General features: G+C 37.9%; 1 protein-coding gene and 1 long non-coding RNA gene across 4 annotated transcripts in view; one reads left to right on the top strand and one right to left on the bottom strand.

Annotated features, from left to right (window-relative positions):
* LOC137854599 (uncharacterized) overlaps nt 1–6,489 on the bottom strand; it is a 56,275-nt gene extending 49,786 nt beyond the window's left edge. For both annotated transcript variants that reach the window (XR_011095288.1, XR_011095293.1), the window contains exon 1: nt 6,413–6,489. This is a non-coding gene — a long non-coding RNA (uncharacterized lncRNA). The remainder of the gene's footprint in view (nt 1–6,412) is intronic.
* On the top strand, nt 5,509–15,063 carry ARGLU1 (arginine and glutamate rich 1). Of its 2 annotated transcripts, none has more exons than XR_011095286.1 (4): nt 5,509–6,132; nt 10,286–10,511; nt 12,346–12,921; nt 14,212–14,304. XR_011095286.1 is itself a non-coding variant. In XM_068678210.1 (4 exons), the coding sequence occupies exons 1-4, from the start codon at nt 5,777–5,779 to the stop codon at nt 14,374–14,376; spliced, it is 831 nt and encodes a 276-aa protein (XP_068534311.1). In that variant the 5' UTR covers nt 5,511–5,776; the 3' UTR covers nt 14,377–15,063. The 2 variants fall into 2 exon arrangements, 1 of the variants encoding a protein (XP_068534311.1); XM_068678210.1 differs by having other exon boundaries at nt 5,511–6,132; nt 12,838–12,921; nt 14,212–15,063.
* The last annotated feature ends 3,245 nt before the right edge of the window (nt 15,064–18,308 follow it).

The following is an 18,308-nucleotide window of genomic DNA, read 5'->3' as shown; positions in this document are numbered from 1 at the left end:
GAAATCAATGCACAGGGTCTGATGGCAGATTACATGCACTATGCACAGATTCTACAGTGTGTATAGGTAAATACAGGTGACTACACTACATAAGCAGTGAGCTAGATGCCACATATGCTGAGGGTGCCGAGTGTCCAGAGCTTTGCATGAATTCAAGACAATCCTGTCTAGTATTGCTAAAGTCACGGTTATGGCTCTCTGGCAGACTGTGAGGGGACAAAGTTAACCAGATCCCTCATCAAAACGCAGTTCAATTTAACCTGCACAATTGCTATCTTTGCGGTTTAAAAAATATCAAACCATCTACAGATATGTACTACTGATGCAATTTTGGAATAAAGGACACGAAGAACAACGATAGAACCATACCATTGTTGATGTCTTCATTAAAAAACTGTTCTTTCTGGAAAACTCCCAGAACGATGGACTTCAAGATGCCTATTTTCTCTCTAGTATTTTGGTTTTCTTCAGATCATTAAGAAAGACCTCTACGAGTACAGTCTCTCAGCTTTTGCTATTTTAATGATATTTGCACAAAGCAAATTTAAAAGCTTCTGTTAAAACTAAGCTAACTAAAATTGCATTCTGCCTCAATGCTTTATTCATACAACCTTTAGCCTATTTAGCCAGGCAAATGAATTAATGAATCAACTTGCAAAATGGAGAACTACATTTCAGAATACAGAAGAGAGAACCTGGCACTCAGAAGACTTCCTGCTAAACTGGCTTGTCCATAAAAAATATAAGATACATATACTGTATTATAACAAAAAAAAAAAAAAAGGAAGTATTAACTCAAATTTTCTGCCCATTAATGCATGCAAATTTTAGGCAAAGTGATGAATTAATGTTAAGAAAAAAAGAAAGGTTTTATCTAACCTTTTTTGATATAATTTTAACAGCATGGCTGAGGGTTGAACATTCAAAAATGCTTCAGGGTCCATTCCCATTAATTTCTATAGCATTGACTCAATTTTTAAACATTGACCTTTTTTTTTTTTATCCAAACTTTTATTTTTTATAAGAAACAAGTTACTTATCTACTTTTCAAAATAAAAAAAAAAGTCATCACTTCCAATCATTTTCATATTCACACAGAACAAGTAGTACTGCTGTGCAGATTAGTGTTAAAAAGTAGTACAAAAAAAAAAAAAAACAGGAAAAATCTGGTAATAAATAAAATTTCCATTGCCTGGACTTTATCCAAATAGCTTTTCAAAACTGAAGAAGAATTATGAACTCACAAAATACGTACACTAATTAGGAGTCACCAAGCCAAGCGGAAACACTGTGCAAGGAGGTGTGGCTGTCTCTGTTAAAGCTAAGGTGTCTGAGTCAGCACCACAAGGGTGGCATCTTCATCTATTTAAGAGCCAAAACTTGGGAGTCCTCTCCTGAGGGCAGTGCCTACAAGTCTTTGAAGAACTGAGCATGGCTCACCCTCTTTAAAATACAGCTGCCGTAGGAGTAGTGTTATGTAATATCCGAGTGGTTGCAGCACTTGCCAAGTTCTGCGTTCCAGCTCTCAAGATTAGTCTTTCTTCCCATGACTATTAAATAAAATTCAGAAACAGTCTTGTGAGTAAGGACCAAAATCCAGGGTGACTCACTTCCCCCTTCCAGAGCACTACAGTCATTACATTACAGCAATATTGCCTCCTGCCTTTTAACCTGCATATTCCATATTTTGTGAAATCTGCTTGGCTTCAACTAAGAAGGGACTTTGCTCCTAACCCCCTTTTCACCTTCCTCCAGCCTAGACAGGGGCCTGTTGATTAACATACTGTCATGGGAGGGAAGTGATGTTGATATGACTAAGAACACACCTGAATTCAATCTTCACACCTGCCCATCTAGTCTAACTACTGTGCTAACCAGTGGATCACGAGCAACCTGTTTTTGAATAAGTGTCTGTTTCTACTCTACTAAAAAAAAAAAAAAAATACTATCCATGTATTCCTATTGGATCAGTCTCTCATGAGACTTAAAGGAAACCCCAACTCATTTCTGGTTAAGTCCCTAGTCAAACACATCAAATGCCATGAAATCTTTCAGGTAAATCAGAATATGCCTACAGTGCTGAAGTATCTCCACAGTTATGCAGCTGCTGGACAAGGCTGGTTGGATTTTTACTACCATCAGTCATCAGTAAACCAAGTCTTAGGTCCAGATATAAATACTTCTGCACAATATTAAATCTGCATATTCTATGTAACATTGGTCTTTAAAAATATTCACTGAGAAAAACTGAATATGGATATACATCCTGCAGATCAGTGCCTCAAGTTGTGATCAAAACTTATGTTTACCACTTCTAACAGTGTTCAAGAGCTTTTATTCAGTCAGTAAGTGAACTAAGTAATGTGACCAAAGCAAGCAAATGGACATCCCTTTCCCTTTCCTCCATGCAGTGAGAAATAGCCCAAATTTATTAATAAAGTGATAAGTATACTTAAAAAATAATTAACTGTATCAAGTTACCATGCTGATCATGATTTGGTAATTTTCTTTTCTAAAACTAAATCTAGTTGGAAATGAAAGTAGATGTTATGTTATATCATACCTCCACGCACTAGTTCAGATTGCTCAAGCTGTGCCTTTTTTTCCCCCATATCCAAATTACAAAATACTTTCAACAGAGTCCTGCAGTTTTCTTTCTAAGGATATGATTACCACCTAAAATTCTCTTTTCTGAAAGTTTAACTATTAACTATGTTTACACAGATGATCCACACAGCATTTCTATATAGGTACAATGTGAAAACCCTGCTTCTCAACTGTTTTGCTGCTCTCCCTGATGCTTCATCTCTCTACCTCTGTACTTTGGCAGCTCAGAACTCCATAGTGCTACTGAAGGAGAAACAAAGCAGCTGACAGAAAATGCCTAAGTAAAATAAGCAACTTTGGCATCAGGTGTGAAAAAGTGATTAAGTAATACAATCTCTACACCTGCATAACTTTTGTAATCCACAATGTGGCATGAATCTCAGTGCTGACTCACACATAAAAAAAACAAACCATGCATACGCAGATCCTGACCTTGTAATAAATTCATGCTGAAATAGCTACTTTGAAAAAATTGACAGTTTAAACCATTTCCCCTTCCAAGAACTAGATCTTCTGTGCTTCTTCTGTCTGTCCTCTTACTACTACTATGACCTGGCAGAGCCACATATGCAAATTACATACTGATCACTTTACCTAACTGTACTGTTACTTTCTCTCTACTTACTCTTCAGAATCCTTCCCTTCTAGACCTATTACAGAAATATCCAGCTGTGCCACACTCAACACAAACCAAAGTAATCCACCTTCAATCTCCAAAGATTCCCTTGACCCAGCTACTAACAGAAGCGATGGCAGGAGAGCAGGCATGACCTGCAGATTATCAGGATACAGAATCTAACTGCAGGGCTACCACCAAATACCTACAGGTTGGGAGATTTCATATGATAGTAGCCATATTACAGAGGGGTGAGGTGCTTTAATTATGCCACTATTTGGCTATCAAATAAGGTGCTTTCCAACACCAAGGCAACTATTTTCAGAAGCAAATTATGCATTTTAATATACCAAACATATTAAAATGCAGAAAAATAATGCAAAACCACAGGAGTTCATAAAAATTAAGTATGACTAACCAGCCATGAATAAAGGTGTTTACATTTGATGAAAAACTCAAGAATTCTAACAATATAAACCAGAATAAAATCCTAATATTTTATTAAAATATTGAATATTTCAAAAGGGAACTCACCAGGGAAATGGCCTTCTTCCCTTTAAATTAATATAGGAAATAAAGATACTTAATGACATTAAGTTCTTAAATTTAGAATTCATAAACACTTCCCTTTTGTTATTACATACCCATTATAGTAATACCTAAAAATAAATAAAAAAAAGTAAAAAAATGTATTTTATTTTTATTAAGCTATGCAAAATAAGATGACAGGAAGAAAAAAATTCCAAACTTCTAAGAAATTACAAAAATCACAAGACAGAATATTCCTCTAAAAAATTGTCAGCATTGCATAGCTCTCAGGGCCTTTTAATAAGTGTTCTTTTCCAGGGGTACTTTCTCACTTACAAAGACTAGATTCTGGTAAGAGGCCTGTCGTTATCCTAGTACAGGTACTTACATTGTGCTCCTATTAATTCAAAAGTTTAAACAAGCAGAGATGGAGCAATATAATAAGGATTTAGAGCAATTATTTCATTTTATCATTTAATTCTACTACACAAGCTGACCACAAATTGTTCTGATACTGTATACTGCATCTGTATACTTCTGAAGGAAAAATCAGTGATTTTAAAAAGGATTAGAATTCTGCAGTTCTAATTAGTAGAATTAGAAGTAGTTAATTAGTAGAATTTAACTTTTTCTTCAAAAAGTTAAATATTCTGCTAACAGTGCCCTAACAAGGATAAAACTACGCTTACAGTGCTTATTTTTAAAACATATTTATGACCCATAACTGATGCTAAAGCAATTACTGGGTCCCATTTTTTCCCCCCCTATATTCCAAACCAGGCCCAGCGCATCCAATACTGAAGGTAAGAAATTTAGAAAGTTTCTGTAATTACACTTGTTGAAAATTCACCAATTTCATCAGAAATAAAGGACAGTATCAGATGCAAATTTTGTTATGACAGAAAACATTAATGACCACATGGCAGAACAAGGTTAAAAAAAACTCATACATGGATGCTCACTGAACCACTAGTTCATACTCTCCACCTGACTTGAACTGGCTTTTGTCAGCGTAACTCGTTAACAAAAGACAGCAATATATACATGTAGTCACCCCCAAGCAGGTATCAAACCAGACGTCCACTGGTGCCAAGCTGGAGACTAGCTGCAGTAAAACAGATCCCAGTAACTATGCAGTTCACCAGAGAAATGACAAAAAATAAGTTTCAGAATTTTATTGGGGGGAAGGGGGGGGGAGGGTTAAGGGTTTTTTTTTTGGTAACTTCTCTAATCTGCAGGGGAAGAGTACCTCCTATATTGACACAATGTAAGTTAATTAAAAGAATAATCAGGGCCTGTTAAAGTTTCTGGTAACACAAGCGCAGTAACTCCGCTGCGCAGCACCTCGCCACAGGACGCGGCGGTTGCTGAAGCAAATCCCAACCCCCTGGAGAAGGGGGGGGTGGGGAAACACCTGAGGACGGCTCTGCCACGCTTCCCGCTTGCGGTCGGCACCCAGGACAACGCCCGGGGCCGGGCAGCCCTCCATAAGGCCGACCACCCCCCTTACTCCCCTGCCCCCCGCCACACGGCCCCACAGGGCGCCAGCCCCACACAACCGCCCCCGAAACTGGCAGCGGCGCCTGCGCAACGGCCGGCAGCCTCGCGCGTGCGCAGAGCGACACGCTGCCTGCCGGGCTCTCACTCCCGCAGCGCCGCCTCTCATTGGCTACCGAAGGCTGCCGAGCGGCTTCGTGCACCTCCGGAAAGCCGCCGGAGGCGGGGGTGGCGGGGAGGGGGAGCAAACGGCTCGGGCTGCGGCGCGGTGCATTGTGGGGCGGGCGGAGAGTCACCGCTCTAAGGGCCGCCATCTTGTCTGCGCCCGGACTTGCTGCCGCTCTCGGGGCCCGCTCCTCGTCCTCGCCCTCGCCGCGCGGAGCGAGGGGACAGAGAGGGGACGAGGCGCCCGGCCGGGCGGCGCTGATGCGCCCGGAGCCTCCCCGTGCCTTCCACGGGCGCTGCTAGCGAAGGGGGCGGGGGTATTCGGGCGGCCGCCGGCGCGGCCTTTTCCTCTCGTCGGCCGGGATGGGCCGGTCCCGCAGCCGCAGCTCGTCCCGCTCCAAGCACACCAAGAGCTCCAAGCACAACAAGAAGAACCGCAGCCGCTCGCGGTCCCGCTCGCGGGAGAAGGAGCGGGCGCGGAAGCGCTCCAAGTCCCGGGAGAGCAAACGCAACCGGCGCCGGGAGTCGCGGTCCCGGTCCCGCTCCAACACGGCCCCCTCCTCCCGCCGCGACCGGGAGCGCGAGCGCGAGCGCGCCTCGTCCCCGCCCGACCGCATCGACATCTTCGGGCGCACGGTGAGCAAGCGCAGCAGCCTGGACGAGAAGCAGAAGCGGGAGGAGGAGGAGAAAAAAGCCGAGTTCGAGCGGCAGCGGAAAATGTGAGTGCTGGGCCTGGGCTGGGGGCATCCCGGGGGGTTGGGCGAGGGAGGGGGAGCGCTGTGCCCTAGGGCCTGGCTCGCCTCGCCTTCCTCCCCCAGGCTGGAGTCGTTTGCTCAGGGGGAGAAGGCGCCTAGGCCCTCGCTGAGGCCTAACTTCTGCCTGTTTTCCCGCCATCCTCCCCTCTGCTAAAGGCTCGTTCTATCGAGAGTGCTGAAGCCGCCCACTCAGAGCGAGAGCCTGCTGCACGTCGCCTCCCTGTCACCCAGACGCGCTGCTCACTTCCTATCTGCCGCTCTCCTGCGCTGCTCTTAAACTTCTTTCTGCCTCTTGAGGCCTCTGCGCCCCGCAGGCTTTTGTGCTGCACTGCCACTCTTTCTGCCCCTCCCCTTCTGTGCGTGGTACTTATTATGCGTCGAGCAAAGGCATTTGGAGTTGCCCATCTTAGGGTTTCAAGAAGTGCTCAGCAACCATTGTTGTAACCTTGCGTTTGACTTTACTTTTTCCGTTCCTCTTCAAATGGGACAGTGAGATCCAGAGATTTGTTTTATATAAAGCTTTTCCTTTTTCAGTTTTCATTGTGGGGAATATAATAAGTTTCTGAAGTCCATAAAGATAAATAAATCATGTTTAATGTTGGGTGTACGTTTTAAAGTGATTGTTGCTGTACATTAAAGATATCTAGCAAAGTCCTTAAGTTAGGAAAGAGACCTTCAGCAGAGGTAACAACAGCTGTAAGAGTTGTGCTAAAGTAATTCTTCTTTGATGCAGCCCTCGCTCCTTAGAGCACCAAGTCTAGAGATAGCACTTGTATGTGTGAAGTCAACTAGTTCTGTTAATTCTTCGGTGGAGGTTGGAGTTTTATTTCAGTTGTGCTACTCTAATGAAATACTATTTGTAGTTCAGAAGGTCTGATCACCCTGAATTGTCGCTTTTTTTTTTTGATAATTTCCTAACTTCAGAATTTGACAGTGATGTCATAGAAACTTAATGTAGCGATACAAATGTACACAAAAACATCACATGCTTTTTGAATCATTAGCCCTAATTTTGCAGTTTACATTTTTTTCAGAACCAAAATTATAAAAAAAAAAAATCCACACACCTTTGTAATGTGCTTAACAATATGTTTAAAATATTTGATCTGTTTTGCTTCAGTGGAGTGCTTCGATTGAAAGTAGCCTGTTCATTCAGTGAATTTGATGTAGCAACATACGTTCCAAGTCTATTTTCTTCAATGTTTTCTATGCAAGTCAGAAAACTTCGAAATTATGAAGTCTCTGCAGCACGAGTGTTTGGTTGATATTCGCAACAGAATAGTAAACTATTGAGTGAGAAACAACACTGGAAAAGATTAGACATAGAATTTTGATGTTTCCAAAATGTAATTCAAATTTCAAAAACAATATCAAACAATAAATCTTAATGCAGCATACAAGTGTGATATCTGAACTCATTTATAAATTGTGTTACATATACTCAGGAAATAAAATAAGTAATTTCTTGCTGACTAAATTAAGTAGCAGACAATTTATATATCGAAAGTGACTTTCTTCTTGTGTCTGTTCAAATCTTAACGCATAGCCTAACTCCTGATTTTACTTGTGATTATAGTTTTCTATAGCAAAGTTTTCATAAAAATGATAAATAAGCGTTGTTGTTGTTGTTTTCCTCAGAAATCTGCCAACTGCTAAGCATTTGCTTTTTTTGCAAATTTTCTAAAATTAGTTTTAGGAATTAAATGGAGCATACTAAAAATATTTTTACGTTAATGGCTTCTCTGTTTCTCTGGGGTTATTGCTCAGTAAGTCAGGGTGATAAACTTAAATCTATATAATATCTATATAATTATAGATATAACTATATATCTTATATCTATATAATGTACTATAAGTGATTTAAAAAAAAAAGTAGTTGATATCAACTATTAAATCACTGAGATATGTATCTTTGTAACTTGATTTTCTTGAGACACCCAGTAAATAGTTAGAAGTATATTGTCATTATCCGTAAGCATATTCATTATAAATGAATTTTGTGAATAGATTTTGATCTTACTCTGTTTCACTTCTTTTTGTTTCCAGTGCTCCAAGAAATGTAGTCCTGTATATTGAACAGTTATATTTATAAAACTGTCACTGCCTATGCTTGCGAAAAGATGTATTTGCTCAGTTTAGTGGAATACAAATGGAATTTGTGGAGGCGAGAAGAATGAAATTTGTGCAACGCACAGAGCTTAATTTGAATGCATCATTGATTGCTGAGGATATTTGTAAAGTTACTTTAGGCCTGAGCGTTAGGGTTTGTTTTTTTATAACTGTACTATCATTATTCAATTAGCTAACTTTTATTCTCATTTTCCTTAATATTAAAGGAAAGCTAAAATAATTGAATAAACATTTGATTGTGAGCTTTCTGAAAAACAGATTTCTAGAAAAGACTTATGTATCGTTTCAGGACTGTAAAAGTACTTGTGACTGAATAAATAACGCTAGGAGGGAATATTTTTTTCTAAAAAAAGAAAGTTATTTGGTATGTAAAGGGTATTAACCGACATATATATGTGTGTATATAAATAAAAAAAACTTTTGACTGTTCTCCAACTTCCATCCAAAAAAGGCCTACAAGTTACTGACTTGGCAAAGACATGTCTGATGTATTTTTCTGGGTACTGATGGGGACCATTTTCCCTTCGGAAAATTACCTCAGGATACTTTGTCACTTTAGAAAAAGTGAGCATTGGCCCAATGTGTCATTGGAAGAATTTGCTATCTGCTGAGAAATGGAAGAATAAATTTAGTCTTCTGGGGTTGAATGTCTAAGTTGGGATTTCCAAAACTTTTCGGTAAAGGAGAGGGACTATGAGTTTGGTTGAAAAGATGTGTGAACAATTTCTGAGCCTTTCACCTTGGTATTTCAGCTGACTATCTAGATTTGCAGTCTATACTTCATAATCTCCTATACGTAAAGTTCTTTTTACGTGTCTCAGTATAAATAGAAATATGCAAGGATTATGAAAATTACAGGATATTAGGATACTAACAATGATTGATGTCATTCTAAATTGAGGCTTTCTGGTGCTGACAGGCCACAAGATAGGTTTATAAGATTGTTTTGTATTTTATAGAATATTTGAAATGAAGGTTCAGTTTCGAGGTTTAAAAAGAGCAGCATTCTCCCCCAAAGCCTGTAATAATCCTAAATGAATAGTGCCATCTGAAACACAGCTATACAGTATTCACTCTGTAAAAAGAACATAGTTAATATTTGGATATCTAATTGCTGTACTGTACTAGTGATTACTACCTGGAAGATATTCTTTCTTCATTTCATAATAAACCTGGGAATTGACCTAATCATTCTGTATTCTTTTTAATGAAAACTTAAACAGTGATCAAACTAAGTAATAATGTTGTTGCTAAACATATATAAAGAAAAGTTGACTTTTAAAAATGCTTCCAAAATTCAGGACATGAAAGACTGTAAAGGTTGCAAGGATTTTTTTAGTGCTTGGTGTTGGTATATTGGATAATTATGGTGGAAACAGTGCTGCAGTAGACAAGTTAGAGGAGAGCTGAAGTACTTGAAATTTGATGAGATATTGGATAAGTAGATTGCAGAAACAACACCTAGAATTCTTAATAAATATTCAAATTACAAAATGTATCACTTCTGATTAGCTTGGTGCCACTGAGATGTTTGTTTCAAGACAAGATTTTGCAATATATTATGACTACATTTGAAACCATTTAAATCCCTAAAGGGTGAAGGATGGCCAAACTTGGTGGAGAGGTGTTCTTTCCCTAAAAACCATGTGTTTTCATCTCAAGAAGTAGTATGATAAGCTGTCTTCTTAAGCTTAACAGTCTAGAGATAAGGAGAGATGCTAAATATGGTATGATCTTAATGGTCCATGTGGTTGAAACACAGGTTGCCTGAAGGTTCACTACAATACGTGTAGGGAAAAACATTATTGAAACGTTATTGGAATATCCAGCCTATGTGAGAAAAGCATAAAACCATTAGAAGTTGATTCAGTAGTGTGGTTGGTGCTTTGCATTTGCAGGAGTTCATTTCACTGCAACCCTTTTTATTGTTTATATACCCTTTTTATTATTTATTAAAAAAGGTAATCTTCATGTTTGCATTTTCTAGCCGTCAACAAGAAATTGAAGAGAAACTAATAGAGGAAGAAACTGCTCGAAGAGTGGAAGAGCTCGTGGCTAAACGTGTAGAAGAAGAGTTGGAGAAACGGAAGGATGAGATTGAGCGAGAGGTTCTCCGCAGGGTGGAAGAGGCTAAGCGCATCATGGAAAAACAGTTGCTCGAAGAACTCGAGCGACAGCGACAAGCTGAACTTGCAGCACAAAAAGCCAGAGAGGTAACGCTCGGTCGTTTGGAAAGTAGAGACAGTCCATGGCAAAACTTTCAGTGTCGGTTTGTGCCTCCTGTTCGGTTCAGAAAGAGATGGAATACTGCAAATCTAATTCCCTTCTCGTACAAACTTGCATTGCTGCGAAACTTAATTTTTAGCCTATTCAGAGGAGCTCACTGATACTTAAACAGTTACTCTCCTAAAACCTGAACAAGGATACTTGATTTTTAATGGAACTGACCTACATATTTCAGAATTGTTTGAAACTTTTGCCATGGCTGCAGGATTTATCAACGGTCCTTTCTTTTTTGGGGAAGGGTATTAAAAATCTGTAATTATGTATCCTTCATTTGTTTCATTTTGTTTACCTAGACTGTAAGAGGCTTTTGCCTTCAGTCAGGCAAAGAGCAGGGTCCAGCACTGAGCTGCAGTACCTGTCTTTAACAAATAGGTTTCTTACTCTCCATTCAAAACAAACATTTTCCTTGAGCATACATTGGACTAATTCTGGGACTTCGAGCATAAGCCCATCCACGTCTTCACGAAGGATCTATGTCCAAATCATTATTTCCATTTTTAATATCTACTAACAATTCCTTTTTTCCCTAGAAGTTATAAAAGAGCAGGTTGCCCATGTCTGAAGTCAAGCTGAACATGTGACTTGGGTTGTGGTTTTTTTAATCAGCAGCTGGAGCAGAAGCTGAAAATGTCTTTCTGTGAGACAGTAATTTGCTACTAAAGGCTTTGCCTGCCTGCCTGCACCAGTCATTCCAGGATCCAGAAATGTCAAGACAAACTTTAAATTGTGTGAAGAAAATTTGCAGTAAACAGTCATGTGTCAAGCACTTTTTTTTTACTCTGCACTTCATGTACAGTTTATATGAAATGAATATATTGATTGGCTTACAAAAGGAGAGAGAGTAGCAATGAAGATTTGCCCTTCATACTAAATGTGACCTGTCTGTCACAGAAACTTTGAAATTAAAAAAAAAAAAAGTTACAACAAATATTAGGGATATTAAATAACATTTTTTTTAAGTTCAAACCTTGACTATAAAAGAATTGAAGTTGAATTTAGATATTTAGATGTGTATATTCAGCAAAAGCTTTATATATACAGATTTTTGTTTGATCAGATTGATGATTTTTTTTTTAAGTGTTTTTGCTATAGTCAATATGATGTGGAGACGCCCCATCAGTTCTTTGCAATGCAGAATAAACTTCCATGCCTGGAGTGAAGTGTGCTAGCTAGTAGCTGGTTACTAGTCATAGTAAGAAGTTTTCTCTTCGTTTGCTTGCTTTGTTCATATTAACTTTTTTTTCTTACACAGACACAAACCTCTGGCTAACTTTAAATCTTCCAAATATTCAAATAATTTGGATATATATTATGTGAACTGAAACACCTCAAAATCTTTCACGCAGTCTTCATATTTATGGGTTGCATAAAAGAGTTCCATAAAATTCACCAAGAAAACAACAATTGCAAGGCGTTATTTCCTGATCTTGCCTTTCCTGGATTCCAGAATTCCAAGTTCAGACTGCAAATGACAGATTCATCTGTCTTAAAATTGTCAAAATATTGAATGTTAAGTCCATTCTCCCCATGAAGGAAGCCCATAGCTCCATGAAGTATGGATTACCATTTGTATTTTTCACTAACAGTAAATGTATTTTTCTTATTAATTGTTTGCCTTAGGAATGATTTACATATTTTTGTTCCTTCCTATCATAAACATCTGCATTCCTCAGCTCAGCCTTCCTTGTATGTTGTTTCTTTATAAATGGTTGAGCTGCTGATGCAGGTATTGCCAAGCTAACAGTACAAATCATTTTAAAGAGGAAGCTGGCGCGTATGGCAGCCGAGGAGCACACTCTGCAGGACACTGGACAAGACAGTAAATATTCAACTTTTAATGCTGATTAAAGGAGTATAGGTAAAGAATACGTAGGTATACTTAATTGGTGAGACAAACTATTCACTTTATTTATATTTTATATATTACTTTTTAATTTGGTAAATACTATCGAGTTTTTGTAGTTGTCCTTGTTGATTTGTGTGATATTAAAATTGTAGTAATAAACTGTCAGGATTCTGTGCTTAGGGAGGGTTTAGTTGGTTGCTGTTTGGACTGGGCGGGGATGATTTAAATTTAGTATGAGAGATGAGACCAGTTTTAGTGGCTGCACAATGTACCGTTGTGAGACGAGATTGGTGGCTGTAAAGCTGCCACTTTTAAGTCAGTTCACAAAAGAATTCTGAGAAAGATTAGTGAACAAACGGAGTTGAATGTTATACTTTACTAACATCTTGCCCTGTCCTCCCGTTTAGGAAGAAGAGCGTGCAAAGCGTGAGGAACTAGAACGAATACTAGAAGAGAATAATCGAAAAATTGCAGAAGCACAAGCTAAACTGGTATGTAAAGACGTAGTTAACAGTTTTATAGAGGAATACAGGTCTCTCTGCCTAATTTGCAACACAATTAAAATAAGCAAATCAAAGCTTTCTAGAGTTCAACTTCTCTGTTGCCGGTTATGTTAGTAGCATTGCTGTTTCCCTTGAGAATAAGGGACCAGACACTTAGAATAACATTAATTGAAAAAATACTTCTAGCCGTTTATTAATTTGGAGGAAGATTGCTGCCTTCAGTATTTAAAAAATATTTTTTTTAACTGTATTTCATGGGGAAGGGTGAAATAAGTTTGTAAACTTACTCAGCTTCTAGAACAGAAGTAACTTACTCTACCTTGTTGAGCAGGACAAGTATAAACTGGATTTGAGACTAATATGTTAATAATGCGAAGTGCTGAAAGAGAATTTCAATGTGTGCTTAAAACTTCTAAGTTACGGAAGTCCATTTTATGTTGATCTCCAAAATTATTTAAGCAGGTTGCTTCTTCATGCAAATATTCAGTATCATTTAGCTGATTCTAAACAATTAAACCAAACTAATTAATCAAATTAATCAAACATTAATCAAATAAACCAAACTAAGCTTTTTTTTTTTTATCCTGTTTGAATGTTATCAGTTTGAATTGCTGAAGTGTTTATAACCTTCTTGAGTAAATATGATGTTTCTTAAAACTGCTTGAGCTACGTCTCGTTCAGATCACACTCTCCACTGGTGTTTGTGCTTTATCTTTTCCCAACCTTATATGGGGAAACAGGATAATAAGGAAATTTGTTAAATGGTGTAATTAACAAAGTAAGATTCAGAAGACCATTGGAATAGCTCTAAGAACCTTAAGTCAGTATAAAGACTGACCGTGTTATAAATCAAATAGAAATTGCTTTGAATTAGGAGGGTCTCACAGATAGATCTTGGAGGTGGAGACCTTTGTTTTTGAAGGTCTGTTACTGTGTTATATTATGACTTCATCTGACATGACAGGTGTCAGGAAGATTTCTCTATTTATACACTGATTTTCATATTTCAAATGTAACGCGTTGTTTGCATAGCAATGTTGAAAAACATTGTAAATAAGCATTCAAGATTTTGATAATGTTAGCTATGAATGTTAAAACTTTCAGTGTTTCTTCTAAACTCACTTTGTCACCATTTTATAAATAGTTCCATTGAACCAGCTATGGCATCTAGCTCAAGTATGCTTGCAGTATGCAGGACTGGATATTGGATACAGACTTGTAAATTGCTGTTATGACTACAAAATATGTTGGCCTAAATTCTACCATTTTCATATGTAGGCTGAAGAACAATTGAAAATTGTTGAAGAACAAAGAAAGATTCATGAGGAAAGGATGAAACTAGAACAAGAGAGGCAACGTCAGCAAAAGGAAGAGCAAAAAATTATCTTGGGCAAAGGAAAGTCTAGGCCAAAACTGTCCTTCTCACTAAAGAGCCAGGATTAAATTGCAACTCTGAACTCTTACAAGGAAAAAAAAAAAGGAAACAAAAAACAACAACAACAAAAACTTTGTATGGTAGCTTCATGTTGAAGTGTTTTTTTTTTTTCTCTCAATTTTTTTTTGTCTTTTTTTGAAAGTCTGGAAAGTTAGCTTGTTCTAATAGGGGCTGTGCTCTGCAATTCTTAATTTTTTTTTTAAATTCCATTAAGTTAAACCCTTATCAGATCATTGTTGCCTTTTAGAGGGAAATCTGTTCTCACATGTTTTGTTTCTGTATTAGTGGTCTGAAAGATCAGGTCACTATGAACTGTGGATGATCTGATAAGGTTTTAATTGACCTACTCATCAGAGTTTGACTCTGATAATTGACAGAACTTTATACTGGGTATTGCTGACTCTTTTTTTTTTTTTTTTTTTTTTAAGTCAGTAAATACATGAGTAAATTGCCATGGTATTACTGGACCTCTGTGGCTTATTGTTAAATCAGTGTCCTATGATACTGTCCCATTGTTGCGCTTGATGTTCCTGATACAGGTAAGGAAATAGTTTGTCATTTCTGCTATGAATACATAGAGAGAGTTCAGTATTGTCTCTGTTAGATTTGTTTTTATTACATTGACAGCGTTCAACCAGCGTTCCCCATTGTGTAAATAAACCAATTTGCTGAATAAAGTGAAAGTCTTAAATTCATATGTTTAAGTAAATTTTTTTAGTACACTTCTATAAACAGCTGTAAGTGACAATTCACATTATTAAATTCAAGACTATAGTGGTATTTTTTTAATTTTGCTTTAAACTATTGTGGCTTCTCCTACTTAAAATGCAAAATTACACACAGTAAAAAATCCCTGCAGTTGTGAATGTTTTTAATGGCTGCTGCTGTTTTCATGAATGTTGTTTTTTTCTTCTGACAGAGACTTATTTCAGCCGTAGTATCATGTTTAAACAGCTGTATGGCTTACTGCACCCACACCAATACTTCAGTATCTAATCCCCTTCAGTTTGCCTCATAATATAGTATATTGTTATAAGTGAAGATCATTACCATATAATGAATCTGATGGATCCTAAAGGATTTAAAAATTAAATTTCCCCCCCCCAAAGGAAAGCAGAAAGTAAGACTTTGTTTAAATGTATTGTTTTAGCCAGAAAGCAACTGTTACGCATATACAAGGTCTTGAATGTTATTCGTTTGTATGTACAGGCTTTATTTTGAAAAATTAAACTACAGATTGAAAACTATATATAAAATCCCCTTTTTGTTTACAGTTCTACCAAAACCTGGAATGCTATGTCTTGTCCAGTTTTAAAACTTTTTTTCCTGTTGGTATGGAACATCTGTAGTAAACATAGGATGAAAAATATCAGTAGTTGCCTGAGCATTGGAATGTTGCTGGACAAAGATGGAAATAATTCCTGATATTCCCTACGGATCTGTTTCTGTAGATTTGGCAAATTAAATGTGAGAGCAAGTTGAGTGTGTCACTGACAGCAGTATATTCAACATGCTTTGTGTGAAACCTGGGCTTCGGGGCATATTGACGTGTATCTCTTTGTCCAGTATGTCAAGAAAAAAATGCAAAGACAGTAAAATACCTACACTATTACTGTATTTAAATTTGTCTCTATATATTGTATTACAAGAGAAGGTTGAAGGTTGCTTAATGCATAAAAACAAAAACTGAAGCCAAATAAATTGTGTACATGACCTGTTGGTAGGAGCAGGTTGTATTTAAAGCTCAACTGATACCTGTATTTCTAAAACAGAAAACAACCCCTGTTCCCTTAAGAGAAACAAGCTATTAAAAGTCAATACTCAAACAGATCTACGCATTTTTTGTTTCCTCTCCTCTTCTAAAATTAAGAAGCTACATTCTCATACATGCAGCTGGGGTATTAGGCCTTTATGTCCTACGTCACCAACTTGCTGTCAAGTAGTAGTAGTTGTTCTTTATACTTAACCTCTCCAAGCTTAAGTCACAATTTTATTTCCGTTCACACTTTTAGGGCTATTCCATGGACAAAGTCCACGGTCAGAATTAGCCCCTTCCACAATTCCACAGCTGCTTACCTGTGATTCGTTCTCCCTTCTCTCAAAAAATAAGAACAGCTACATTTTATTTTTGGTGTGGGGGGAGGTGGACAGAAATATAGTCAGTAAAAACCACTGTCTTTAATGTCTTAAAACACTCTTTAGTTGTTAGCATTTTACAGACCTGGAATGGGTGGATCTTGTATTTGCATTGTTCCGGGGTTTTCTTTCTTTTTTAAATTACTCTGGGACCTCAGGGATATTGTTGATTTCTAGGGAAATAACTCTCACTTTGGAAGGAGGGTAAACTGACATTTGATGGTAAGAACTTCAGATGTTCTTGTTTTCCCCTGATACTCATCTAATGCAAAGTATGTTAGAATGTGGACGTGTATTTAGGTAATGATTAAACAGTGTAAGCTTGTGTGTGTGTGTCAGTTTCCGTGAAGATATTAGTTTACCCAGAAAACGTACTAAAACTGCTGTTAGAGTATGTGTCAGGTGCTTGGTTTTTATATAATTTGTTTTATCTTACAGTTTGAACTTTAAATTTACAATTGTTGGTTACTCTAGCAGGTTTGTTGTACCATTTTTTTTATTTTTTTTTCCCATTCTCCACAGTAAGCACTTTTTTGTTGCCACCCGCCTTGAGCAGTAGTAAGTTTCCATACCTGATAACAGGAGAGCTTAGTTTTTCTTAACCCTGTTCATAAATGTCCTGGAGAATTATTTTAATACCAGACAATGCTGCCATCCGGCAGATGCAGGAAAAAGTAGAAGACATGACAGCATTATCCTAGCATATCTGTATTTCATAGTGGAAAGTTATTTTGGAGATTGAACTTCTCATGTGCATTATCACTTATTTTTCCAAGTACATGTGGAAGGCTGACTGCTGTGAAATATATTGGAGAGCTGGTGTCCTTGATGCTGCTCAGAGCATTTTGGTTGGTGAGATGTCTTAAGCTGCCAAGTAGTGACACACCTACATATAGAAAAAGATTCCAGTATTAACTTACTAAAGTATCAATGCTTAATCTATTATCTTGCTTTCTAAAAGTGTATGTCTTCATCATCCTTTTCTCTTAATCTTTGTGCTAGCTCATGAACCTTGACCTTTCTGTTGCCCTTACTGGCTTGAGGATCATAAACCCATCTTCCTGATGCTATTAACGCACCCTCTTAAGATATTTGAGTGTTTCTCTGCTGTTCTAAAAGTGTACCCCAGCCATGGAGAGGTCTCTTAGAATTGTTTGTGATTTGCTTTTAACGGCATGAAATGTTGTGTTAAACGTTTTCAGAGTATTTGGGATGTGTACTTTGGCAAGTGGAAGGAAAATGATTAGCTGTGCTCTTGTAGGGTCTCAAGTGCAAGTTCAGATGAAATTCAAGTTGATGAATACGTTTCAGTTTGCACTGCAGAGGTGATTTATTTCAGAAGGAGAATTGTAAAGTTGTCTGTGTGCCTAAGGCTCTTTCCAGTAAGGGAAAGGGTAGAAGTGCCCAGGCTCAAACAGTTTTGGACTAACAGTCCTGTCCGAGTGGAACAGAACCATGGCTTTTTCATGCATCTCTGTTTCATTTTCATGCTAGTACCACCAAATGCATGCATGTCAGGGTTATCCACTTCTGCCAGTGCCGGCTGAGGAGGGCTCAGTCTATGTTGACATTTCCATACAAAACAAGCTTATTTTTGTTATCACCTTTCCCAGACTGACATGTAGAAACAAGGGCTATGCTGGCTCAGTGGTCAGCAATGTAGAAAGAAACAACCCTTTATAAAAAGACTGATAAGGTAGCAGAAGTGTGGTCCCTGGTCTTGTTGCCTACCATATACATCTCACTCCAGACCGCAAATAAATAAGAACTTTTGTTGTCACTGAACGTTAGCAAGAATCGGTAT

Source organism: Anas acuta, chromosome 1, assembly GCF_963932015.1.
Source record: "Anas acuta chromosome 1, bAnaAcu1.1, whole genome shotgun sequence".
Lineage (NCBI taxonomy): Eukaryota > Metazoa > Chordata > Aves > Anseriformes > Anatidae > Anas > Anas acuta.
Note: the sequence above shows the minus strand (reverse complement) of the source record. Positions and strands in the feature narration are given on the sequence as shown.

Bases quoted from the DNA above. Each gene is read 5' to 3' on its own strand.
- ARGLU1 (XM_068678210.1), top strand. From the start codon at position 5,777: ATGGGCCGGTCCCGCAGCCGCAGCTCGTCCCGCTCCAAGCACACCAAG. The intron at 10,512-12,837 runs GTAACGCTCGGT...CCTCCCGTTTAG, and splicing joins CAGCACAAAAAGCCAGAGAG to GAAGAAGAGCGTGCAAAGCG. The intron at 12,922-14,211 runs GTATGTAAAGAC...TTTCATATGTAG, and splicing joins CAGAAGCACAAGCTAAACTG to GCTGAAGAACAATTGAAAAT.